Below are 26,224 nucleotides of genomic sequence, written 5' to 3'. Positions count from 1 at the left end.
ATTTTAATGAACGCTTTTCCATCTACTGAAATCAAAAGGCCGAAAACTTTTGCTGTAGTTCTGCAAACATATTTTCCTCATTTTGACAGTAAGCTGATGTATTTATGTTGTTCTTTACTGCTTAAACAATGCAGAGTCACTGTAGTGATTGGATTTCAAAGCAAAACTATTGCATTCCCATCAATCTTACAAATTACGGTAGTATTTTTTTTTGTGGTCTGTTGTGTGTTTTATTCAACATTTCTGAATTTCCATTTTCCATAAGAACAATTTCACTGTTGCGAGTTGCACGATACTAATGCTGTTTTGTATATCAGTTTGTCATTAATTTTACATTCAGGTTAAAATACATGAGCCTCTGAATAATTTTGAATGCAATCAAAATGACCTTTTAGGAATTCATAGTAAGGAGTGAAAATCATGTGGGGATTAATTACACTCTTAGTGATGTATTTCAAGCACTTATTTCTGCTAACGTGAAATAATATGGCTTACAACGAAGGGAAGCCCGGATTTAGCATCACATAAAATTTGTATATTGCATGATACACCGAAAAAGAATGTTTTGTTTGCTGTGGCTTTGAAGTTTATGGTGCAGTTCTCGCTTTTGCCTTCCACTCAACTTCCCATTGATCTGCCTGGATACCTCTGAATGTTTGGCTTGTTTATCTATACTTTTTCGTGGCCTACTCTTCCTTTTGATTTCAATGAGTACTTGTAATGTACATGATCATAACAGCATTCAGCATTTCTGTATTTAAAATTTCTTTTAACTTTGCTTTATAAAACATTTAATTCAAAAGAAAAACTAATTCTGGGTTTCCATCTAGAGTAAGCTGTAATGATCTAAAATAACAGTAATACACACATGCGTATCGACTTATGAGCTTCATTTTATAAGTTAAAATGGTGAGATATACTAATTTTTCGATTATATTTAGATTATGTTAGCTCAGCCTGCTCTCAATTATAATTTCTGGCGATTTAACTGCTATAATAGCTGTAAATTATGGATGTACAGTATAATTATCAAGACCTAACGATAGGATGAACTTGACCTGAGAGCTTGTGTCTCTACAAGCAAAGAATTAATTTGGGAGAATCTGAGGAAGGTGCGCGCCCCCGACTCCTGTGTTTAAGCCCCATCGCGGGACAAGCATGCGCGCCCCCGGATCAGCACTTTCCCAGTTCCGTCTCCTCCATTTACTGGCGAGGACTCACAATCAATAATTCAATAGTTTTGGCGTCTAAATCCTGCCCCAAACACCGATGAACACACAAACACGCCAGACTCCCGTGCCGTGCAGACTCGGTGAGGTCGGTATTAATTAATAGCTGAGGACATTGTGTTTTGCGTGGAAAAATATCGGAAGAGTAATGCGATCTGGATTCCTATAATTATAGGCTTCCCGTGTCAGGTGTTTATTAAATGTTCAATAAGAAGCGGTTAAAGATGTCAGGGAATGAATCAGGCAAATTTGTGAGTCAAGTAAGGCAAGCGTTAATTAATCTTTTTTTTTTTTTTTTTTTGCGCAGCCTTTGGCTTTGTTTTCTAAGCTGTGGGCTGTCTGTATGTTTTTATTCACAATGTCAATCTTCAGGTCATAAAACAACAACAACAAAAACACAATGCAGGAAATATTTGCATTCAACAGAGATGGGCAGGCTGCCAAATTCAAGGGATATGTCTGTATAATTTTCCTCTTACTGCTTTACTTTATTTCATCTTTTGTTGGTCTTTTAATCACTTGCAACATGTTGAGGAAAAATAATGTAAAATGGATCAAGGCCGAGTCTAATTGTGCGTTTATATCGTTGCGAGCCGAAGTGAGTGGAATAATTAAAATTTAACATCTAGACTTGTTTTAACTAATTATCAGGCCTCCAGTCCGGAGGGATTCAAATTCCAGTAACAATAAGGTTTTACATTAAAATGCCTCAATGATATCCACATAGAATATACTGTATGTATTTATTAAAACGCTTCAAAACTTCATCTTTGAGATACTGAACGGCTTTGTGTCTTTTATCTGCCTGTTAACTTGTTCTGGAAATGATCAGTTCTCTTCTGAAACTCCTCTATAAGCAAACTATGAATAATGCATCGCTTTGGCAAGGGCGCTGCAACACACACACATACACACACCGAGACATAACACACACACACACACACACATACCAATGTTCCCGAGTAAACGGACCTGTCACAACTCTGATGTTATCAAAAGACTTCCACCTATAAATTATTTTTTTAAAATCTATTGCTCTCAAAACCTTGTCTGATTGCAACAATAACAATAACGACTATGCTGCGGGTATAAAAATTAATCGAATTAATTAGAAAAATCAAGTCATTAAAGAAACTTTGTTAATTTATTATAAGAACAAAAAAAAGTCAACTTTTTGTTAAGGTGGTTTCACGTTTCACATGTGATGGAAAAAACAAATAAAAATAATTTTATGGTCATTCTTTCTCCCAACCCCTTTAAAAACCCCGTGCGTTTGGTGAGTTCATGTTCACTGTTATAAAAAACATCCAAAATTACATACAGAAAGCACATGATTTTTTAATGCACGGGAAAATAATACAAAATGAACAAATCCCCAACGAGGCATTCATAAAGCCACTAAATCATAAAAAATAATGCATGTTTTTTTTTCTTCTTCTTCTTCTTCTTCTTGAGTATAAACATATTTTACATGTGCCCGTACCGGTTCGCATACTGTGTTAGAGATGGTATTTGTTTATGAGATTTGCCTTCCTTTAGAAAATAAAAATAAAAAAGAGGGGGGGAAGTGTGTATGGGAGGTAGGGGGGGCGGGGGATCGCAAATCACCTTGTAGGCTAAATATATGGAGACTGGCTCATATGATGATTTAAAAAAAAAAAAACCGCTCATCTTGTTTTATAATCTCACATTTCTGGCGTGGAGTCCATTTCACCTTCAGCCATGATAGGTCTAATCAAGGTCGGGAGGGCCAAACTTTCAACTGAGAGGGGAGGACAGAGGATAAGAGCTGACAGGAGTGGGGGTGGGGGGAGTGGGGTAGGTAGATGGCTCATGAACTCATGCAAACACCGCAGAGGCATTTTCAAACTGGACAAGAAACAGTGGAGGGAGAGATATTGTCCCTATTTTGACAAAGAATGTCCGCTACTTTAGCAGAGGGGTTTTTTTGTTTTTTTAGTTGTTCCTTTTTCTTTCTTTTTTTTTTTTCCTTTTCTTTTGAAATATTATGAGGCCAGCCTCTATGTAGAATCGAAAAGAAATCATAACAAGAAGAATACAATATTTAAACAGGAAAAATTGCAGAATGGTTCGCCTTGTTTGACAAAGAATCGACCGACCCAGCTGCATCCTCCTCCTCCTCCTCCTCCTCCTCTTCCTCCTCCTCTTCCTCGTCGGGGTGTCTGTCCCCGCGTCGCCGTCCACCCCGTCCGCCTCTTTAGGCTTCTGTGTAGGCTATCACGTCACAGTCTTCCTCATTGTATTTCATAAATAGCCTATATTTTATAATTATACTCGTCCTCCTTCATTGAGAAAACATAAATTACGTCCGTCGATACTTTTTCGCGCCCTCCCACACTTGACTTTGTAAGCAGTTTTGGTTCAGTGTCTCCTCAGTCGCCTCGTGTCCTCGCTGTCACAGTCCCAACGCCGCCGTGTGTTTTTTGGCCTTCAGTCTCAGGTCGGCGATGCTGGAGTTCTTGCTCGTGTTCTTGGCCGCAGCCGCGGCGGCCACCACCGAGGCGGCGGAGGCCGACTCCGCCGCGAGCGTCGCCAGGGGCAACCCGAAAGGCGGCGCGGGGAACATCATGTAGGGCGCGTGCGCCGCCAGGTGAGAGTGCAGGTGGTGCTGCGCGTGAGCCACGGCGCTGTCCAGCTGCAGCTGCGCCTGCACCTGAAAGGAGAAGGGCGGCACGTTGCAATGACTATCCTATGGGACGGGACGCACGGATGGGGAGGGAGAGAAGGGGGAGAACATGCGTTAACTTTGCAGTGGGATGGATGCAGGATCATTTTCACCAGAAGACTGTATTTGTGACTGCATTATTAAATCAGTGGAAGTTGCCACACAAATGATCATCTATTTACTTATCTATTTCATTTTTCCATATGAAGATTTTCAGATGTTTCCTTTAATGTATTGTGAAATTAATGTTGGTGTGTCTTATGGACTGTTGATGGAAATTAACTCTGAGAAGCTGGTATTAAGTATGCATGGACCCTGCTTAATAAATTACAAAAAAAACAAAACAATTGGAAACAATTAACAGACAAGCATGAACGCCATTCTATTCCAGTGGCAATACACTCTCACCTCATTGTGCTTAATGATGTGCTAATTAAGTGATCAGCTGAGACTAAAAGTAATGTGAAGGACTGGTGGCTTGGATTGAGAGGCATAAAAGCCCTAAATGAAAATCAGGGTTGCTCCACACAGTATTAGTTTCCGAACTCTTCAGGGAAAACATGGGTACAGTTGTTTAAAAAGTAAGATGGTCGTGTTTGCATTTTTGTTTGTTTGTTTTGTTTTGTTTTGTTTTTCTGGCATCCTCAAACTGCTTTCTAAAACTGTGAATTAATTTGACATTTCCCAAAATCAATACTCAAAATGATATCTCAGTAAAAACTGTCAGAATTTTTCAGAATAAAATAAAAACGTTAACTTCACTTAAGCACATACTTGTAAATAGAAAAAAAAAAACAGAACCTGATTATTTTTCACCAGTCACAGAACTTTCTGTACATATGCAGAATTTTCACCAATCAAAACTGTTCTATAAAAATTTCAAGTTTGACCCATCTAGATTTTCTAAGGGTCACCCTAAAAGCATTAAATATCCTTTTTTTTTTTTTTTTTTTTTTTTTTTTTTGCATTTTCACAAATGGGCTTTAACACATTTCAAACTGTCTTTCAAAGAATCCATGTACAATGTACAACAATCTGTTTTACTCTTGGAATTAGCTTAGATTTTAAACTCTTCAAATACTTTGAAGAACTGTGAAATAGTTCTTTAGTTTTCCGGAGAAAAGGAATCAGACACATTTTCTTACACGAGTCGCATTGCACTCAACACAAACAAATGCCCTCTCTCCCATTAACATGGCATACGTCCAAAGGTGATGGAAGCATCTGAATGATAACTTTTATTTCTTTTGTCCTAATCTGGAGCCCTTGCCCACAACAGAATGACACCCTGAGCAATGAGCCACATAAAAAAAATTACACAACATGTAAGTACGTAATATTATGGATTGTCAGCTTCCTAAGTGAGGATACTATTGTCTAATCGACCTTCACCACATTTGAAGCTGTTTACATTCATTAATAAAGCAATAGCACTGATCCTTATGTATTTATAAAGCAGCAACCTCCTGCGTCTTAGAGCTCACATCTGAATATTTGTTCAACCCTCACTTTTGGCCCTTTGAAGCAGGGTCTGAACTCAAAGACATTTTTGCAGTATAGATTTCACCTTCAATGGTTTTACTGGGGGCATTTTATGCAAAAACTATGCGTTGCTCAGTTTATTATGAAAACAATGTGCTTACGTATGCCAGTAGCAGATTATAGGCCACAAGGAGCTTTTAATCTTTCTGTGAACTTTGAAGCAAAAGTCCCAACAATAACTGCATCACTAAAAACTATTGTCTATGCTATTGTTTTTATGACGATCTCACGACATCGATCAAAGTCCAAAACAATCATTAAAAAAAAATGCAATGGTCATTGTTTCAAAAACAAGTGCAAACGCATGAGTAAATCTGTATAGGATAAATTAGTTCTGGTATAGAAATAATATTCTGTTCACCAGCTGAAAATAAAAGATGCTGTCTCATGCAAAGTCTTCTAAAATGTTTTGTTTTCCTGCAGTAGAAACAGCCCCAGAGATGGTTAAAAAAAAAAAAACATGAGAGGGATTTTTCCAATTAAGCTGTGCTGTGCTGGCACAGTGTTCTCACCAGTGAGGTAATAAGAGTTTAGCTCCCCCCACTACCCTTCTACTTCCCCTCACACACACACATACACACACACACACACCCACCCAGACACATGGAAAGGGATTCTCTGTATATAGCACTAGGGCACATCCTGTGCCAAGGCAGCAGTCAGGGCTGGATGTGTGGATGGTGGGGGTAGATGGGAGAAGGGGAGGGTCTGTTCTTTTTTTTTTTTTTGTTTGTTTGTTATTATTTTTTAAGACTGGAAGCTTCAAAGTTACTTGCCTGTTGGAATGGCATTCGTAAAGCCCCCACGTTGACATATGGCGCTACACGACAAGCTTCAAACTGATTCGCTGCTCCAATCAGGACTCCTGTGGAAAACACAGATGATAGTTTAATTGTGAGAGGAATAGTCAGAGCAACATAGGGCACAACACAACACTGTACAGTGGATCTTAAGCTAGAGGAGAAACACCAGCGTTTTGATTCTAAAAGGTCTCATTTAGAAAGGTCTATAAATGTAAAAAAGTTGGAAATAACGGAGCTTTCCTTGGCAACCATAGCAACCAATGTATTTTTTTTTTTGTGAAATTGCCTTACAGAATTAAGAAAGCTTCACACGTGGCTGCAGAAGAGCAGTGAAAGGTATTCTAAAAAGTTGAATCTTTTTGTAACAGCATAATGCCTTGCAACTCATTTGACATTTTTAAAGGCATTTTATCTGTGAAAAAGGTTTTAATTAAAAAAAAAAAAAACAGCACAGCACAAAGATTTGAGTGAGGCCTTAAGACTCTCAATTTATTCAAATACATTTATATATATATATATATATATATATATATATATATATATATATATATATATATATATATATATATATATATATATATATATATATATATATATATATGTATATATACAGAAAACAGAAACAGGATCACGATATTGTGCATGCTTTACACCATTCACACAGTAAATGAAGAAATTTGAGAGAGCATAATTAACTCGATATTTAACAATGATGTTAGCTGTGTAATAGAATAGAATGGGTTTGCTCTGATGTGTGAGAGTTACCTTTATGTAACTGGTTCTCCTGCTTCCTGCATTTGGCTCTTCTGTTCTGGAACCAAACCTGCAGGGACAGAAATTAATTAGAGACCCGCTGATTGGCAGCTGCTTGTGAGGCCATGTGTAATTCCTCTCAAAGTGACAACAACCGCAGAAAAACAATATCCCCGAGGAGCACTGAAATATTAATGCCTCTGCTTAACCCCGGATTTTAATTGTTATACATTTAGCCTCCAACAAGAGGAAGAAAAGCCAAAGAGCGGGAGGGGGCTGAGACAGAGAGAAGAGAAGGTTTTTTTTAAAAAAAAGAAAGGCTAAATGTAGTAAATCTGATGTCAAATTCATTAGGAGAATAGAATGACTCCGGTTGGAAAATGAGCAGGACTTTCTCTGGTATAATAAATAACCTTGTCAGCGGTGGTTTCATCTTTCTATAGATGAGTGTCCCCGAAGAGTTGAATGGACTCTCCGATATCGAATTGCAGCAATGCTATCGTGGCTTTTTTGGAGATCAGAGCAAGAGAGGGATGTGAGCGCTCATCTCCCTTCTTTCTCTGACCGCTGAAATTAATTACCCTTATCTGGAGAAAATCCATGTCGGAGGCATGCTTAAATGTCTAATCACCGCTATAACACTTAGTCCACAAAAAGCGAGAGCGCGGTGGCTCACATTTCTCTCCGAAGAAATCCAGAGAACCGCCTTGGAGCGCGCATTAAACGGTTTATTACTATGATAATCCGCCTTAAATACCTCAGATAAAGCCTGGGCTAAAAGAAGGCCACAGTGCAACGTGTCTGCCCGCAGCCTCTGTAACACTATGCCTCGCAAACAATGAAAGCATGATTGAAATATCATATCGATCTGGCTGTCAGCTGGCTTCATTTATTGATCACAGCGCATGTCGCTCGGAAGCCTTTCTTGCGCATTAATTTATGGCTGTGATAAAAACCCAAACGCACCGAAGTTGTTGTTGTTGTTGGTGGTGGCGGCGCCCAAAATCACTATCTAAATAATATGTGATATGAAAATATATCATACTCATATGGAGATTTAAAAAAAAAAAAAAAGACAGAGAGATGGAGGCGAAAGCTGGTTTCAAATTGGGTTGAAAATAATACATAATTTATGCAAATCCCTCGAGCTGTGCTCCTTGTCCGGGACACAATGCGTCTTATTTTGGCTTGGGGAGCCCCGCAAAAAGCTGGTTTGAACTTCTTCTTCTCTTCCCCCCCTCCCCCCCCCCCTTTTTTTAAAGGATGTAGTAGAGGGTGAGTTTATGACAAATATTGAAAGAAAAAAAAAGTATTCCTCCAAAGAACTTGTATAGCAGTTGCGAAAATTTATATTATTGTTATAAAACAGAGTGGGGGGGGAAGTTGCCTTCGTGTTTATCCTCTCCCCCTGATCGTCTTACACAGGACATGTCTGAGAACCCCCCTCCCCTCCCCTCCACACCTTTCACATCTCCCACCACTCATACTGGGTTTCTGCACAGATGGTCTATCCCTATGAAAATCCACTGACTTAGTAACACATATCTTAAATGCAAAAACACAAAAAGAAAGAAAGAAAGAAAGAAAGAAAGAAAGAAAGAAAGAAAGAAAGAAAGAAAGAAAGAAAGAAAGAAAGAAAGAAAGATGAAAACCCCCCACCGTGGGCGTATTGTTTACTGTGCAATTTGGATAATAAAGATTAGATGAACAGTGGTGAAGCAAATAAGGACTAATTGAGACAAGTACTTTTAATTATTTTTTTTAAAATACTAAGAGAGAAAGAGAGTGCATTTTGGGGCATTATCTTCACTTCTTTATGTAATCTGTCAAAGTACTGGAGGCACTATCGGTTTTGCTGTGCGAATATTCACAAGTCAAGGCCAAGCAGAGCAGTTCTGCACCTACACAGCATCATCATAATAATAATATTACTATCCAACGAAACATGTTCATATCCTGAAGCTTTATCAAGGAAATATCGAAGGATGGACAGACAAAAGAAAGTTAGAATTATTCTCCTGTTGTTCATTTTGATATTGCTGATAATGTTAAAAAGTTATTATTATTATTATTATTATTATTATTATTATTATTATTATTATTATTATTATTATTATTATTACTACTACTATGCATTCATTTATTTTCCTTCTGAACCGTGCCTTACCTGCACTCGGGCCTCTGACAGTCCCAGTCTCTGGCTCAGCTCCTCCCGCATGAAGGCGTCCGGGTAGTGGGTTTCGTCGAAGAGCCGCTCCAGCTCGTTGAGCTGCTCCAACGTGAAGTTAGTCCGACTTCTCCTTTGCTTGATTTTTGTTTGCGTTTCATCCTCGATGGGCTTCGAGTCCTCTTTCCGCTCCTTCACGTCCGTGGTGCCTGCGAGAATAGCAGGAGGGGAATGAGGAGGGGGGTACCGCGATCATCATCTTGCACGACAGAGCCTCCCCAGTGGGTAGTTTCGTTTCTTTTTCTTTTTATTATTATTAAAAACTTAAGTAAAAATAAAATGATTTACTGCACCGGATGGCACAGAGTTTGCCTCGAATCTGAGCTCGTTTTTTAATTAAAAATAAAAATAAAATAAAAACGACATCCTCCTTCATGGAGGGAAAACAAAGCTCGTAGAACGCAGCGTGTGTAAAAATGTCAACACAAAACAGGATTGCGTAAAAAAAAATAAAAATAAAAATAAAAATAACAACAAAAACGAGTGAGAGAGCAAAGGGAAGAAAAGGCTTGCCCTCTGATATCACACAGCTATCAGACCTCGGATGTTTTGTCGGGCTACATAAAGCTCTTTAATTATTAACCGCTTATAAATATGCAGCGCCGTGCCTACTGTTGGGTGTCTGATACATGCTTGTCGCGGTTCCGCTTTTAACCACGCTGCCCATGACGAACAGATGTCACTTTTACAAGCCTCCCAACTCTAAGATATCTTGTCCAGCATGTTGTCACAGAACACGGGAGAGGAAATAGCCTGCACGTAAACGCCACATGCAATATGGAGCAAAGCTATTGAGAATATATGTTTGGATAAACAAAACATTCGCTTTTCACAGCATGACTTCATTTAGTTTAGAATATTTACTTATTTGTTTTTATTTATTTTTATTTCATTCTTATTATTTTTCTTTCTTTTTTTTGCATGTACTATTTAACAGTTTTACTTTAATGTAGGAGGAACCATGACAAAAAAATGTTTCTTCCATCTGCAGTTGCAAGGCTGTTTTTCAGATATTTATCATGTGATTTATCTCGAAAATCTATATTTTTGACGGGGTTTTTTTTTTTAACTGAGACGCGGTTTACTTTGCATAGGCCAAAATGCGCTTTAATGAAACAGACATAATGAACGATTCTTGAGGAAACTCACACTCGGTAGCTTTGATCTTGTCGTCTGAAATGAAGAAGGCCAGAAGATATCGTTTTTGAAAATAAACATCAGTTTGCCTGTGATATTTTCACGCGAGTCAATTGAGTCCTTTCATATATATATATATTTTAGATCTGCCTCGATCATCAGCAGAATCCCTTTTGTCTTTAGAAAAGTGCAACGAAACAGCATGACTTTTACATGCAGTCACGCTTTTCTCCTGTTTTGTGAAGCGGTGTGATTTGAAACTTGTCCAAATGAACTTCAGCAAACCTCTTAAAAATCTGAAAAAGATCGACATGCGTAACAAAAATAGACTAGTTTAGGAGTAGTTGTTGCCATCGGATAAGCCAAAATGAGTGACATATCAACAAATAACTTAAAGTAAAACTACTTTCGTCTTTTTCATATAGCAACATTTGTTGTTATTCATTTAAAATGTTTTAACTTATTTTTTTTGTCCGGCCTTTTTTCGATTCCCCCCTCTTCGTAAAGCGGACACAGCGCGCAGAGCCCTTACCGTCAATGAGTTTGGGACTCCCCGCGTCCCTGATCCTCTCCGGCCCGAGCATGTCCGTCTCCCTGCCCGGCGAGAGAGCCACGTTCCGGGCGACCGCGGCCGCCTCCTCTCGGCTCCCGGGCTCCGCGGATAAAGACTCCCGGCTCCCTGCTCGCGCCGCCCCGGTCTCCAACACCTCCCTGTAGGTTATCACTTCCTTCTTCTCCTTCACTTTCTGATCGAAGGACTTGGATACGAAAGCGGTGAGCTCTTCCATCACTGCTTCCTCTCCTCTTGGAAAAAACACCATACACTCACTCCCTCTCTCACACACACTCTCCCCCTTCGCTGCTTAAGACATCAATGGTGTGGCTCGTTGAAAATGATACGAGATGATGCAAGCCAAACTGTGGATGAAGGTGGAAAAAATATATATATATATATATATCTTCTCAGCCAATTCCTCCTCCTTTGGTATAGCGGAGTTAGGGAACCTGCTGGTGATCCTCTATTGAAGTCACAGTATTTATACTTTACGGCGCCTTGCCCCCTTGATCCGTGCAAATTACCTCCCCTCAGGATGCCGGGATGAGCCCCCCCTTCCTTTTCAATGATATGGGAGGGAAAAAAAACGAGAGGGAGAGAGAGAGGAGTAAAAACATTAAGCAGCACCGCCACTATTGGCCATTAATCCAAGATTGACAAGAAGGACTAATTAATTTAATTACGCGCTCATTCGCCGCTATTGTCCTGAGTTAGTTTTTTAAACACCCGGGAGATGGTCATGGATCTCTCTCTCTCTCTCTCTCTCTCTCTCTCTCTCTCTCTCTCTCTCTCTCTCTCTCTCTCTCTCTGCAGGGGTGTGGCTTAAAAAAAAAATCCGAAAAATGACAAGCAGTGAGGGAAGCGCACGGATGAGATGAGGAGTTCTTCCTCACTGTATATCTCTGTGATCTGCGGGCGAGAGGAAAAATAAGACGCACAAGGATGACACGGAGTGGAGAGAGGTGAGAGCGGACCAGCAGCGGAGCGACGTGCGCTCCGAGCTCCAGATCAAGTGAACACATCCTGGGGTCCCCAAAACTTTGGCCCGAGGCCTTGCCATTGTTTCGCCTTTAGATTAATAAATGTGACGCTGAAATTATTATTATTATTATTATTATTATTATTATTATTATTATTATTATTATTATTATTATTATTGAAAAAAGCATTACGTGCGTTTCTCACCAGTGATTATGCGTTGCACACTGTCATTATTAACCAGACTATATCGCTTAATATTAATCCTCACTGGGCCATTTTAAGCCATTAGGGTGTTAAACAGCAAATAAACGCTTAATTATAGCCCAGTGCCTTCTTATACGATATGTTGCCATTGGGCTCGCTAATTAAAGTTTCTATCCCCCTGCTTTTTTTTTTACCCCTCCCTCCTCTTCCTGCTGAAATAAATGTCTATATTTAAGAATACACAAAAAATAACTCGCTTGTGGTAAATGCGGTAGCAATTTATTTCAATATATATATATATATATATATATATATATATATATATATATATATATATATATATATATATATATATATATATATATATATATATATATATATAGTAATATATAGTTCATACATATATTTAATAGAGGAAATGGGATACAGCTGGATTTTGAAAAGCGTTGGGTTGAGTATGATGCAAAATTAAGCATGTTTATTGATAATCTATAAAAAGCCCCATTTCTACACGCAGAGCTCGAACAAGTCTCCTAATTAATTATTAACGGCGCTTCTACTCGGACCGTAGGCATTAATTACTATTAATCCCGCCGCATCTGAAAGCATGGACGCATTCAGATAGCGTTAAACAGATTATTTTATCTATTTGCAGTGCGCACTCCGATCACTTTGTTTCTCATCAGCTATTTACAGCCCGAGAACGCTGTTGATCCATCAGTCGGTATACAATATTAGTCGTTTCACCTTCAGCTCCGGTGTGTGTTTTAAAACTTCATCCGAGCAATTAATTATTCTACTTTACTGCAAATTGCCCGTGCGCTCTGTCTGACCTTGGAGTTTAGACTGTGTGTTGTTATTATCTGAGCGGATGAGCTCGCGTAAACGCTCGCTGACATTTTTCAGATAAATATGCATTTCTTAAGATATTGGTAGAGTGGAGCCAGATCAAAAAGACAATGCTAGAAGCTCGGAGCGCTAGTTCATACATATATTTCTTTGAAATGTTTTCAGTCTGAAACTGCAGATGAAAAATCTGCACAAATGGTAAAACAAACAAAACTAACCAAATAAATAAATGAATTCCTTTTTACGCGTTTTTATATGACTGAATAGTTTAGTCAGGATAACTAAACTATTCAGTTTACTTATACAGAGCTATTTCAAGTTAAAGGCTACCTGCTATCACGTTACATATAAACAGTGCAGCCAAATAGACCAGTAAACTAAGCAGCTGCTATTGGCCTCCAAACCAACAGGTGGCCCCCAAGAGCAGGGACGTTGTCTCACTGATCATGATTACAAAGGCATTTGTTTCTGCACAAACAAAACTATTTAAAATTATATATAAGTCAGTATGGTCAAAAACATTTTTTTTGCTGCTCAGTAGGCTAGTATTTATTCCGCAATTTTTACACAATTTTTATAGCTAGCAGGTTTTTACAAGTGTTTGTGTAAAGGTGCTGATTTTATAAGATGAAGACTCCAGCAACACTTTAAGTGCTAAGAAACATCGTTATTAGCAATCCAGCACATTTCGATTTGTGAGCTTTATCAGATTAGTGTTTGGAAATGCAAGCCAAAATGTATTAGTCTACTAATAAATTTGTTTCTTAGCATTTCAGATGTCACTGGAATCTTATTATCAGATTTTTGACCCTCCCCATGAATCTTGAGAGTCAATGAAGTTGGTCCAGAAAGTTTGGCGTTTCTGGGCTTCAGATTTTACACATTTTAAAAATGAACTAGCAGTTGTATTATTATTTAAATGCGAGCTTGCTTTTCCACACATTTTAGAAGCAGTCTTGTTTGTACCAGAATTAGGCTAGAAGAGTATGCGTTTTAGAAGTAGTCTAGTGGGGTTTTTTTTGTTTTGTTTTTTGTTTTTTTGCTGTTTCTGGAGTAGTCTATTAGCTTTTTTGTTGAAACTTGTCTTTGCGTTTACTTTTTTGTGTTTTAGAAAAAAATTGCACAACCCCCTCACCCCTAAAAAACTGTTGCTGCTTAATTTTGACTTTCAGCTGAGTTAAATTATTCTGTTTATTTACAAACAGATATATCAAATTAAAATTTTGAAGAAAAATGGAAAAACACAACATAAAGCTCACCTACAATCAAGTTGCATGCAATCCAATTTGTAGAGCCAGTTCAAGGCATATGGAAACTAATAGCTCTGTACTCCAAAGTAACAAGGGCCCCCAGAGAGAACTCCATTTGACACATAAGTAAAATTGGTTTTCTGCTCTGGGAATACAGTGATACAAAAAATGAGGATTTGTTGTGCAAATCATCATTTAACAAATCATCATTTAACATTTTATATGTAAATTAGTTTTATAGTGATTTCTGACTTTATGCTTTTTTAAACATATACTGGCAGATTTTATTTATTTGTTTTTACAATACTCTGAACAAAGTATAAAGACAATTTATTTACAACTGTGTCCAGTTGTAAAAAATGATTGGCTTTCCCAGAAATTTCCTGGATTATTTTATATTTTTCTTTTTCTTTTTTAAAGAAGGAGAAGACTGGGGATAATTTGAAACAGTTAGATAGTCAGTAGCAAACATTTGCTTTGAAAAAGAGCCACAACAAAGACATTGAAGCATTTTGACAACACACATGTAAGATGGATTTAATTTAAAAATATATTTTTCAAAATCACCTTTTAAAAAAAAATAAACAAAAAACTACTGCTGCTGGAGTAACAAAACAAAAAACAAAACAACAACAACATTATATATTTATATAAACCAAACAATGAACATTAAAATACATAAAACGCTTCAATCGATTGTTTTGTGTTCAACTCTTAATTCCTGAATTTGATCGATGTTTCCGTGCTCGATGAGTAGAGCCTAGTAAGCAGTGAGTCGCTCCAGTCGTGGGGAATTCAACGGTGTAAAAGAGAGGAGCGAGACGTTCACTATCAGGTTTCTATCTGTTTTACTTCAATGAACCTTAATGTACAGCTGAGCTACTGAAATGACACGCAAATAAACCGACACGAAGGTTAAATACTCTTCTTAAAACGCTGTGTTTTGAAGTTATGTATTTTTAGCTAGTTTGGTTAGCACAGTTAGCCTGCTTGTAGCCTCAATAGATATCAATGAGACCTATGAATCATACAGGTTTTATTGCATTATGGCACTGCAGAGTCGTTGCTGCTTAATCAATGACATATTTGACACACAGACCTCCTTTCTGAATGCGGTCGTTATTGAGTGACGATGTTAAATGAGCTCTAAATGAGCCGAGTCAATGTAAACATTGTGTTTGACAGCTGATCTTCCATGTTTAATGTAGTATTTTTTTCACCGCATCTCAACGCCGTTGTTATCCCAGCTGACCGGTAGCCAGCATGGGTCGGCGCTCCTCTGACAGCGAGGATGACAGTCGGAGCCGGAGGAAAAGAAAACAGCGTCGCCGTTCTTCGTCCTCCTCGTCTTCCTCCTCTTCTGGGAGCCGGGTGAGGAGTAGCCGCAGCAGGAGATCCACTCGTAGGAGCCGTTCTCGCTCCAAAGACAGAAGGTGAGATAGCACTGATGTTTTTTTTTACCCCCAGAGGAGGCAGGGATGGAGACTGTGCCACACAGCAGTGGTCTTAAGGAAGATACTTTAGGATTCTTATACAGGCCGTTGCTTTGGTGTTGATTCTGCTCATGGACCTCGATTAAAAAAATAAAACCAATCATACTAACCTCTCTAAGTTTTGGTTTTTATCAGTCTCTGTTGCAGAGGTACATCCATCCATCCATTCATCCATCCATCCATTCATTCATTCATCCAAATATTGTAAAATGGTTTGAAGCTTAAAAGCTGGTTTCCCGTGATAACTGGCTAAAGATGTTTGCCTTTCCAGAAGCTAGAAATAAATTTGTTTTGGCCATTACCCTCTGTTCATATAGAATAGCATACAGTTCTATTATTTTCAACTAAATTCACCCATAATGCTGAGACAACTGTAATGACACATATTTACTCAGCTTGACATAAAGTTGCACAGTCTCTTATCTTTGAAGTAAGTTAATGAAGAAATGTAATTCATCAAATATAGCCATACAATGAAAATATTACCTCAAGTATGGATTGTTGCCAATAGATCGATTTATGATCTTCTAGTCCACACCGACATAATCCTGCATACACCTTATTTTTAAGATATCCCAGTTCAGTTTCAAATTAATAAATATCCAAACCATACACAGGTTTGACTATTGGGGACCACTTCACTTTGAACATAAGACAAACTCACATATAACTGGTGTTTCCTTGATCAGCCACATCTAATGATCAACAAGTCAGGATCAGCCAAATTCTGAAATGTACTTTATGTTATTTGATGTTGTTCCTCATTATTACATTAATCAATATAAAAAATCCCACCTCTTAAATTTATGTAGCAAAAATGTAGATAATCATAAAGACGCATAACGTAAATAAAGTCAGTCAATTTAAATTTTGTTGGAATAAGCCTAATTTCTAGACCTGTATGCTCTGTTTATAGCTCTCGATTCTTAATACATTTCATAAATTTTTGTCACGAGTATCTATTTTGTCGTGTCCTATTATTAACAGTGGTGGTCTGCAGAACTACAAAGTTAAGCAATTAGTTCTGTCTTCAGTTCTGCTCAAGTTTCTGAACTGTATGTGGTTTCATTCTTATTTTCATGAATGCCACCATCCTGTCTCATAAGTACGCATCACTTTAAGCAACTTAAGTCTTCATTGTCTCAATTCACCCTATCATGTCATGAAGAACGAGTGCTAAGCATGACTCTCAGTGCTATAAATTCACCTGCTATAGTCTTTAGATGGGTTCAACATTACTCTTGTTGTCTAACAATTTGCTACAAACAAGGAAATTATATTATTCACAAATCAAGCACAGGTATTAAGAGGTTTTCCCGCTTTCTCGCGCCAATGTCAAACTTTTATTTTGAAAAATAACTCAGTGATTATCCAGTACCTTTACTGAAGTACTCTGTATTAGACTTTCTGCTTAAAAATACTCTCTCTAACTGATGTTTGTGTAAAACTCCTTATTTCATGAATGAACAGTCATGTGAAACTTGACTTTTTGTGTTGTTTTTGTTGCTGCCTCTTGTTCAAGACTCCCTTGGAAAACAGGTTTTCAAATCGCAATGATTTTTTTTTTTTTTTAATTCTGGTAAAATAGAGCTTAAAAAAACCAAACAAAAAATTTTTGGATTGTAAATTTGTGTTTGTATTCATTTTGCTACAATAATTATTTATTAACAGCTTGAAATAATGCATGGGTGTGATTGATCTTTTTCTTCAAACAATTGTGGAGTTAGTATTTGTGTCTTATATAGTTTCTCTCATCTGTCTGCCCACTAACAAATCCATCCATCCGTCAATCCCTCCATCCATTCCTCTGACCCACACGCGACTGCCTTGGTTGTTCAGACAAGGCCAGTTGATGGTAATTATTTATGAGACCTGGTCAAGGTCCATTACCGCTGATGGAAAGTACTTGCGTGCCTGCACAGAGTGGGTCTGGGTGGACAGTGTAAACCATGGGACCACAGTCCCTCATCTATTAGCTGCGCATTTTGATCAATTAACCCAGACCTTGAATTTGTTTCTGTGCGTCTGTCGAAACAAGTTCCTTTAAATAGACTTTAAAAGAGTACACACACACACACACACACACACACACACACACACACAAGCCACGAACAAGTGACCTCACTTGTGGTAAAACAGAAGAAGGCTTATGTTCTGGGTGGGTGACATCATGACCACATAATTAGCATGTATATGTAAGGAGAGTGATTGTAACCGTTACTGTGTATGTGTGTGTGAATAAGGGACAAGACGGTGAAAAGTGTTTGCGAATGAATAAGAGAGACGGCAGCTGATTTGCTCCGAGCTACCGAACAAATCGGCTGCCGTCTAAGAGTTTTCTATGATTTAAAAAAAAACAAAAAACCCATTTTCCCCTGAAATTTGTGCAAGCTATTGTTTTCGGTGACATCACGTCTGCACAGGCGCTGGTGAAAATGTGTGAGCAAACGCCACCTTCCAAGGAAACCTCTGCTCACCCGTGCATGCGTTTCTTCTGTGGGATGTGCAAAGTGGTTTTTGCGGAGCAGCTGTGGAAGTGATTTCATAAGGCTTCGCTCTCGGGATCAAGCCTTTAGAATACTAATAGATCTTTGCTGCGCTGCTCTAAGTGGTACAAATTTGGTTTGATAGTTCAGCCTCTGTGTTATTTGTATTGCTAGCCTCTCCTCCTCTTTTCTATCTTGCTGAGATCCCACAGGAGTTAAGTGTTTTTTTTTTTTTTTTTAGATGCGCTTTGGAAGGTTTGGTTATTTTTTATTTTATTTTTTTTGCTTTAGTGAACCAAAAGGAGAGACTTCAGATAATGAGTATTGCACAAACTGTTTGTGGAGTACAGGACGGAGGTTTCTGCATTTACATTCACCCTCGTCAATGCCTCCTACTTCACGATATCAATAGAAACATGGTGTTAGCGGTGTTTGGGAAAACAGGCACTACACACGCTGCTGTAGCTGCATTAAAGAGCACCAAAGGGCCCCTGTGGAGGAAGTGTAGTGCAGCCAGCGCGGTTTTGCAGCCTTGGGCCATGGATGAGAGTGTTTACTAATGCAAAGTTGCTATCAGAGCTGCTTACTTCTGGAATTAGCTGCTGAAAAGGAATGCTGCCTGTGTTTTTCAGGGAAGGGGGAGAGTTTCATATGAGCTGCAGGAAACTGGTGAATAAAACAAAACGCGCAGAGTTGGCTTTTTAGGTCGAAACATTTGGTAGAAGTAAAAATAATAAAAAATCTCTTAAATGTTCTTCATGGACTCACGTGTATTTAGCTCCATTTAACTTCTCATCTTTGACCAACTTCTCTATCCCTGCTGAAGAACAGCAACATAATATCTCCATGGGCATGGTGTGTTCTGGGTGATGTGCAGCAGTTGTTCTCCAAAACATGTTGTTTTTGCGTGTAGGGTGAAAATGTTCAATGTTGGGGTCATCGAACATGAGCACCATTTTTCAGGTTCATGTATCGCCTGCATGGCTTGTGGCAAACTTTGATTTGAGCTTCTGTTTGTTCTCTTTCAGCAAAGGCTTTGTTCTTGCCACTCTTATTTCAAAGCCTAACTTTTTGGAGTGTAGGCATAATAATTGTCCTGCTGACAGATCCTCCCATCTAAACTGTGGATCTCTCCAGCATTCCCACACTTGCGCGCACCGGGCTCAATTTGGGGATATCAGAGTAAAGGAGGCTCGATACAAACGCACGGCTCACTTTTCAGGTTTTTATCTGTTAAAAAAATGTAAAACCGTGTAATATTAACAGCATCTTTCTAGTTATTCTGACCACGCAAAGCACTTTACACTAAAACAACATTTTCCCAACTGCGTTCACGAATGTGCCTTCCCTAAGGCCAGACCAAAATGTGGAAATAACTGGAATTAAGCCCACAACTTGTGGATTGCAACGAGACTCCTCTGCACAGTTGTTGTAGTTCAACAGGAAGCAGTAAGTAGAATGAAACTGAATCGGGTTGTCGTGTGTCCGCTTCAGGAGGAGACGGCGTTCCAGCAGCAGTTCCTCCCAGAGTTTGTCTCGCAGGAGAAGGAGCCGAAGTGCAGACAGAGACAAAGGAAGAAGCCACCGCTCACACAGATCCCGCAGCCGGGAGAGAAGGTAGGACATTTGACTGGGTTTTAGCTTTAAACCTTTGAAGCCAGGAAGATGAGAAATGGCGCCAAAGGCTTTTTTTTGGGGGGGTGTTTCCTTTTTGAAACATGACCGTAACAAAAACACATCATTTTATATTTATTTTCAAAGTTTTCAGATATGAGCAAATGGATCCTCACGTGTCAGCAGGACGTAGTTATGTGTGCATGCAGTCTCAGTTGCCCTGGCTGTGTGTGTGTGCAGGTGGGCAAATGTGGATGATGCAAACACACAAGAGAAACAGCAGCATATATGCTAATATTATTACACTATAATACACCTCTGCTCATAGACATTACTGCAATTACAACATTAGGAAGCATACAAATGCAAATGGTGATCATTATTATTCTAGTATTTCACTACTTTTGTTCCCTAACGGACACAGTTATTTATGCTAAACTAATGTGTACACACCTGCTCACACATGTCACACGCACACATAAACACAGGGCCACGGCTGTCTGCTGTTGGATGATCTACATTGTCAGGGCGAAGATGAAATCATTCATTGGTCTTCTGAGTAGGCACGCACCGATAAATCAGCTAGCCAATAAATCAGCTAGCCGATAAGTCGGCCCCGATTTCTTTAATTATGGGAGATCGGTGATAAGCCGATACTTTGATGTGAAGCTGATCTTATTGATTGATTTTATCTAACTCGTCAAGGATCTAAAAATCAACCACTGTCCTCTTTTACTCTGCCGTGAGAGAGGTTTGACTGACAGACCGGGTCATGTCTGCACGTTCGCAGTTATCAATAGTCACCCCCCGCTGTTTCCAACTCAGCAACTTTCTTGCTATATTTAACAATATTTCAGACAAAAATATATGGCATCTGCCAGAATCTGAATCTGCAGGTCAGGCTTTTTAAAGATCGGTCATCGGTGATCGGCCAGAAAACTGCAATCCATTCACCCTTACTTCTGACTCATTATCCAGAAAAGTGTAGGATCTTACTATATATGTTGGCGAAATCTTTTCCTATTGATGCTGCCAAGGACTCACACTGAGTTGGAAAAAAAACTTGCTTTTGATTGATTACGTTGTTTAATATGTTGTTGGACATTTTTCTTCTTCGGTTTCAATTTTTTATTTTTATTTTTTGCAGAAATTTTATGTTCGATGTCTTTTAGTGCTGTTTTTGTTCAGGTCACACCGGTAAAGGAGATCTTAAAAATCAATGGGTCTTTCCCGGTAAAATAAAGAAATAATTAATAGCGAGTCTCGTATCCCTTTCAGACACATAAAGAGAACGTCTCTGTGTGTGGTGATCCATGTCATTAGCATCACTAATCTGTTGCTAATGAACCAGTAAACTGTTCTGTTTTTTTTTTTTTTTTAAATCCCTCACACACACCGACCACTCTGAAACACACAAAAACATGCACAGATGCGCAATTGAGGGAAAGGTTGTTATAATATATGCGCGAGCGAGGCCCTTTGTTTACTTGTGTATGGCTGCGGGGGAGTGCAGAGATCATTTTAATCACAAAGAGAAAAACTGATTTAATATCTTCATTACAGAGATTTTGGGATGAATGGATTATGCAACAGAGACGCTTTGACACGTGTGGATGATGGTGTCATGAAAAGACACCACACTTCCACTCTCCAGCCACAGAATAAGCGACGAACTGCAACCGCTGAGGGGATTCGGACGAGTGGTTTTGTTTCAAGCGTCTGTGTCTCCCAACTCTCTGCGGCGGTGAGTCCGTCACTCGGCGGAACTGCCTCCGATTAAAACGTCGGTGCAAAGTGGCATCACTGGTGTGTCGCGGGATGAAAGGTGGAAGGGATTTGGGGAGATTTAGGACGACGGTGAACGTCGGTGTTTGCAAAACGCTGCGCTGTGATTAGGAGGGCTCCGTTGTGTAATCGGCTTAATGGTGAGCGAGGAGCAGGTGGACTGGGCGACGTTAGTGAGGGAGTGTGTTTTGGGGATTGGTGGTGGGGGGGAGAGTGCGAGGCGGAGTTAGGGATGTGCAAAACGAGAGCATTAATTATCAATTCATGCGGATGAGTGATGGCGTCTCCAGTTTGTAGGTTTAAAACGTTTGTGGTTTTTGTCTGTTTTTGTCTGTTGTCACACTGTTTCTTGTTTCGCCGTACCTGTTGATGTATCTAAAAATGTGTTTCGCCTAAATGTAAAACGTAAAGAAATGAAGAACATTTTGGCGAAACATTAATTACACGTGTCACCTGTGATTTACCTCATTTCGTGTAGTCGGTGTGTGTCGAGACAAAGGTGCCAAATTTGCAATTTTACCTTATTAGTGTGCTTTTGGCATCATCTCGTTTAATTGTTTTTCCAAACTTAATGGAAACTGAATGTCTAATGATTAAAGTTCAATTTGAGATCTCCCAACTGGTCAAGTAATAATTATCTAAATTAATCAGAAAGCAGGTGGACCTTCAGCCATGTAGGATTGAATGCAGGAGGCTGGTATGCTAACTATTGATTCAATAAAAAGTATCAGTTCTAATGAGTCGCTCTTATGCCATGCTGACCAGAGCTAACGCGACCACGTTCTAAGCTAGCATGTTCTAACTAACAACACTGCAAGCGGTTTGATGATCAGCTAACAATCCCTGGTTCCTGACACAGACGACACCAGCCAAAAATTAACACAACTTGTTCCTGCTAGTGTAGTAAGCCGAACTTACTGTTGACGCTCATAAGGAATATGGTTATTCATGGCACTTTGTATTTAAAATAAATAGCTTAAACAGCAATATGTCAGATTTTTGTTGTGATTGGCAAGATGCTTTCATGCACAATTTGACCACTTTAAACGATTAACTTATCAATCGCCGTGGTAATTGTTAAGTATTGGAATCAATTCTCCGAAAACGTCGATTGCTAATTAAGTCAAAGCTTATGAAGGATTACTTCCTCAAAATAAAGTTCTGTCTTTTTGCATGGATTGGTTATTTGGAAAACACAAGATTGTCATTTTGTCTAAACTAATTCTTAAACTGGATCCACTCCAACAGTTTTTCTAGAATCTCATTTAAATGTCGTCTTAAATTGTAGGAAGGTGGAATGGCGGCAAATTTAAGTGTCTTTCTTAGTAGTTTTTCTTTCCTTTAAACATTCATTGCATTATAATCACTATTTAGTTTTTTTTTTTGTTGCTATACCTGGGATTTGTTAACTGGCACATTCTTGTCATAACATTTTGTGTGTCAACCTAGTGATATTTTTACTAATCTGCAGTAATCTGATCAGTTTACATATTAGCTGTTTACTCCTTAGTACGTAGATTTTCTTAATTGTTTAATCTTTATCCAGCCTTTCAGTACTTAACAGGGTTATTTTATAAGGAGACATTTTGCAATTTTCAAGCCTGTACATCTACGTTGGACACTGCCTGTCCAACACCCTATAAGTTTAATAGATGTTGCACAATGCTTCGGTGCCGTGACCACCATTTGTCAGGGCTCTGTGCGTTTGTGCGTGCATGTGCGGATGAGACTGTGTGAGCGGCTCTCTGATGGATCAGAGGAGGATTGAGTGGACAGGACCTCGTGATTGATACTTAGACAAGATATAAGGCGCCGCCTGCCACCCCGCACCTGGCCGCGCACCAGAACCTGCTCCACCTTCAGAATGCGAAGGAGCGTCTGGGAGACGGTGACAGGAGAGGGGAGAGACGAGAGGAGATGAAAAGTTAGGGGAGAATGGGGAAAAAGTGCCGGTTCAGTTGGGAAAGCAAGTGGCGTAGGGAGCAGGAGATGGACTCGAGAGGGATATTATTCAAAAGAAATGGGAATAATCACGTCCACAACAGAATATTCCAGGAGGAAAGATTAGAACCGCGGCCGGCCGGCGCGGGTTGAAGTGAGGATTCTTATTACCCTCCTTTGGATCCCTCGCCTATCAATAAAAAATAGAAAGATCCATGAAATAAGAATAATGCTCCATCATGCGTTTACTATTTATTGGAGCTACCTGCCTCTCTTCTCTCCCTTCCTCCTTTTATTCCTGCCCTCAATCAGAGAAGCGCCGGGTCCCCCAGAGGCAGTCAATCTTGCCCTGAAATGTAAAACAGACAAGAGGAACAGATTACCTATTTGCCATTAATGTTTATTCTCTTTGATGTGAGCAGGCATATCAGGCAGTTTGTGTGTGTGTAACGGGCCTGCTTGTGGAAGGGTGATTGAGCCTATGCACGTATGTGCAGATTTCCATGAATGCATGCTCATATGGGGGTGTCAGTGAAAAGTCCGCTGGGGGAGAGCAGTGTGGATCGTGGCAGCTGCCTCGTACAGTGATCTGATCGGTGCAACAAAGACGACACGGCCTCTCATCACAGCCGGATCACAGGCTCGTCTTTAGGTGAGCACGCCGGAGTGCCGTAGTTCTCGCCTGTTAACGGCAACCGCAGCAGGGGCCGAACGTGTGTGGCTCAGTCAGTCAATCTCTTCGGTTGCTTTTTCACCGCAGCCCTAATGGCGCTAAGAGAGTAGGAATCTCTGGCGCAACAGACCCACCGCTTGACCAGTCGGGGAGAAGCCGAGCGCATCGTCCTTTGTTGGGTATTCACACACGTGCTCATAGGTTAGCATCTACTTCATGGGAGCTGACAACGCCAATTTACTTCATTAATATTTCAGGGCTGTGTTGAGTTAGCAGGTCAGAGTGCTGGAGTCAGGGTTTGGCCCCGCTAACACTGGAGTACCTCTCTTCAGTCAGAGGAGAGTGAAACCTCTAATTATCGGCGTTTCCCTTTGGGGAGACGGCAAACTAAACACTCCACCCGGGAAACTGGATCAGACACCTGCGTGTGAGACTCACAACTGGGGCCTGGTTAAAGTAGAGAGATTAAAAAGTATTATACTGCGGTAAAGTTAATCAAATATCTTAAAGCGGTGATGCTTTGTAACGCCGAGGTTGAGACAAAGGCCCCTTTTCATATCGACTTCGAAGTTACTGTTGTACACCACCAGCCCCGCCCCTCGTACGAGGCCAAAGTAAAGCTCTTAGCGTGTGTGAGTGTGAGTGTGTGCGTACATGCAGTTGAGCGATGACCTGGTATTTATTTCACACAGCAATTTTCCCCCTGTATGAGATGAGGTGTCGTACATCTGCTAGATAGCTTTTTTTGCCTTGCTCCGACATGAAGAGTGCACAAGGTCATCTGGGCTGCTTGGGATTGGGGAGAACTGAGGTGAGGAACCGAAGGGTGGTGCAACAAGGTCTTACACACACACAGAGAAAGAGAGAGAGAGAGAGAAAAGGACGTGTGAGAAGGCTGGACCCTATTGTAGGCGACCTCTACGGCCTTGATCACCAGTCGTCCTTCCAAGTAAGAAGAGAGATATTGGGACATTTGTGGCCCTTGTATCTTCGTTCACAGAGATTAGTGTGTGAATGCAGTGCAGCAGGTGACGTTGGGTGTTGCTGGCTTCACCAGGAAACAGCCCTGAGTGTGTTTTGAAGATGTGACAAGTGGATTCTATGTGGTTTTGTTGTTTCAGGAGAACCTTTAGCTTTAATAGCGTGCTGATGGATGCAAAATCAAATCAAGAGGAATAGTAGAAAAGCTTACTTCTTCTTTAGGATGCACATTCTGTCATAGCGTTTTCACCTGTGTATATTCATCTCCCATTGAACTAAAGTGTGCTGGAGTCTTGCAACACTGGAATTTAAGAGCAAGCTCCTGTGTTTTTTTTTATTTTTATCCAACTGTCTGTTATCCCATGGCCTCTCAACATCTTCTCTTCTCCCCTTTCCACAAGATGACACTCTGCCCTTTCTTCCTTCTTCCCCTATTACCGGACCTGCAGAGGGTTGATTTAAACTGAAAGATGACCTGGTTTGGTTCAGCTACGTCTTCTCTACTCCATAAAAATCAACATGCTTCCAGTCGTAAGATCTGAACGCGTTTGTTGTTGCGCCTCTCTTTTCCTCCCTCTCTCTGTCTTGCTCTCTTTCTGTGTTGTCTTTTTTATTTATCTGCTGTAAAGGCCAGTCAAGCGCTGCTCAGCTTTGTTGTCAGAAACCTTTATTTACCAAAGGGAGGAATAAGTGACTGACACAGACAGCCTCTTTCATCCCCTTCTCGCCGCGAGCAGTGTTCCCCTCCACCGCCAGAGGAAACCCTCTCCCTCCCTCTGCTCTCTTCTCACTTCTGCCAAGCTCACCCCACCTCTTTCCCCCACCTCACCCTCCCATCACACTCCTGCATCCTGCAGGCTCACAACACACCGGCCCGCTCCCTCGAGTAGCATCCTAGCTGTAGAGTCTGCAGCGAGTAGCACGCAGACACACAAACAGAAAGTTCACCTCACAACAGTCATCAGCCGCTCCTCTCATGCAGGTTATCAAATGAAATGGACTCAAACAAAGCTCAGCTTCACATCCTATTCTGC

At 40.0% G+C, this 26,224-nt stretch overlaps 2 protein-coding genes across 2 annotated transcripts in view; one reads left to right on the top strand and one right to left on the bottom strand.

Annotated features, from left to right (window-relative positions):
• Positions 1–2,354: 2,354 nt before the first annotated feature.
• On the bottom strand, positions 2,355–11,656 carry shox2 (shox homeobox 2). The gene is made up of 5 exons (XM_014990679.2): positions 10,910–11,656; positions 9,181–9,389; positions 7,026–7,083; positions 6,234–6,322; positions 2,355–3,939 (listed from the first exon to the last, which is right to left on the bottom strand). Exons 1-5 carry the CDS (start codon positions 11,196–11,198, stop codon positions 3,646–3,648), a joined length of 939 nt encoding a protein of 312 aa, XP_014846165.1. The 5' UTR covers positions 11,199–11,656; the 3' UTR covers positions 2,355–3,645.
• Positions 11,657–14,582: 2,926 nt separating this feature from the next.
• Positions 14,583–26,224, top strand: part of rsrc1 (arginine/serine-rich coiled-coil 1) — a 138,725-nt gene continuing 127,083 nt past the window's right edge. Inside the window, exons 1-3 of the mRNA XM_014990682.2 lie at positions 14,583–15,052; positions 15,465–15,650; positions 19,691–19,813. Coding sequence (XP_014846168.1) covers positions 15,481–15,650; positions 19,691–19,813 — 293 coding nt within the window. The 5' untranslated portion in view covers positions 14,583–15,052; positions 15,465–15,480. The remainder of the gene's footprint in view (positions 15,053–15,464; positions 15,651–19,690; positions 19,814–26,224) is intronic.

This window comes from Poecilia mexicana, unplaced genomic scaffold (assembly GCF_051168715.1).
Source record: "Poecilia mexicana isolate PSO_F unplaced genomic scaffold, ASM5116871v1 scaffold_13, whole genome shotgun sequence".
Lineage (NCBI taxonomy): Eukaryota > Metazoa > Chordata > Actinopteri > Cyprinodontiformes > Poeciliidae > Poecilia > Poecilia mexicana.
The sequence above is the reverse complement of the archived record's forward strand: the minus strand, read 5'-3'. Positions and strand labels throughout refer to the sequence as shown.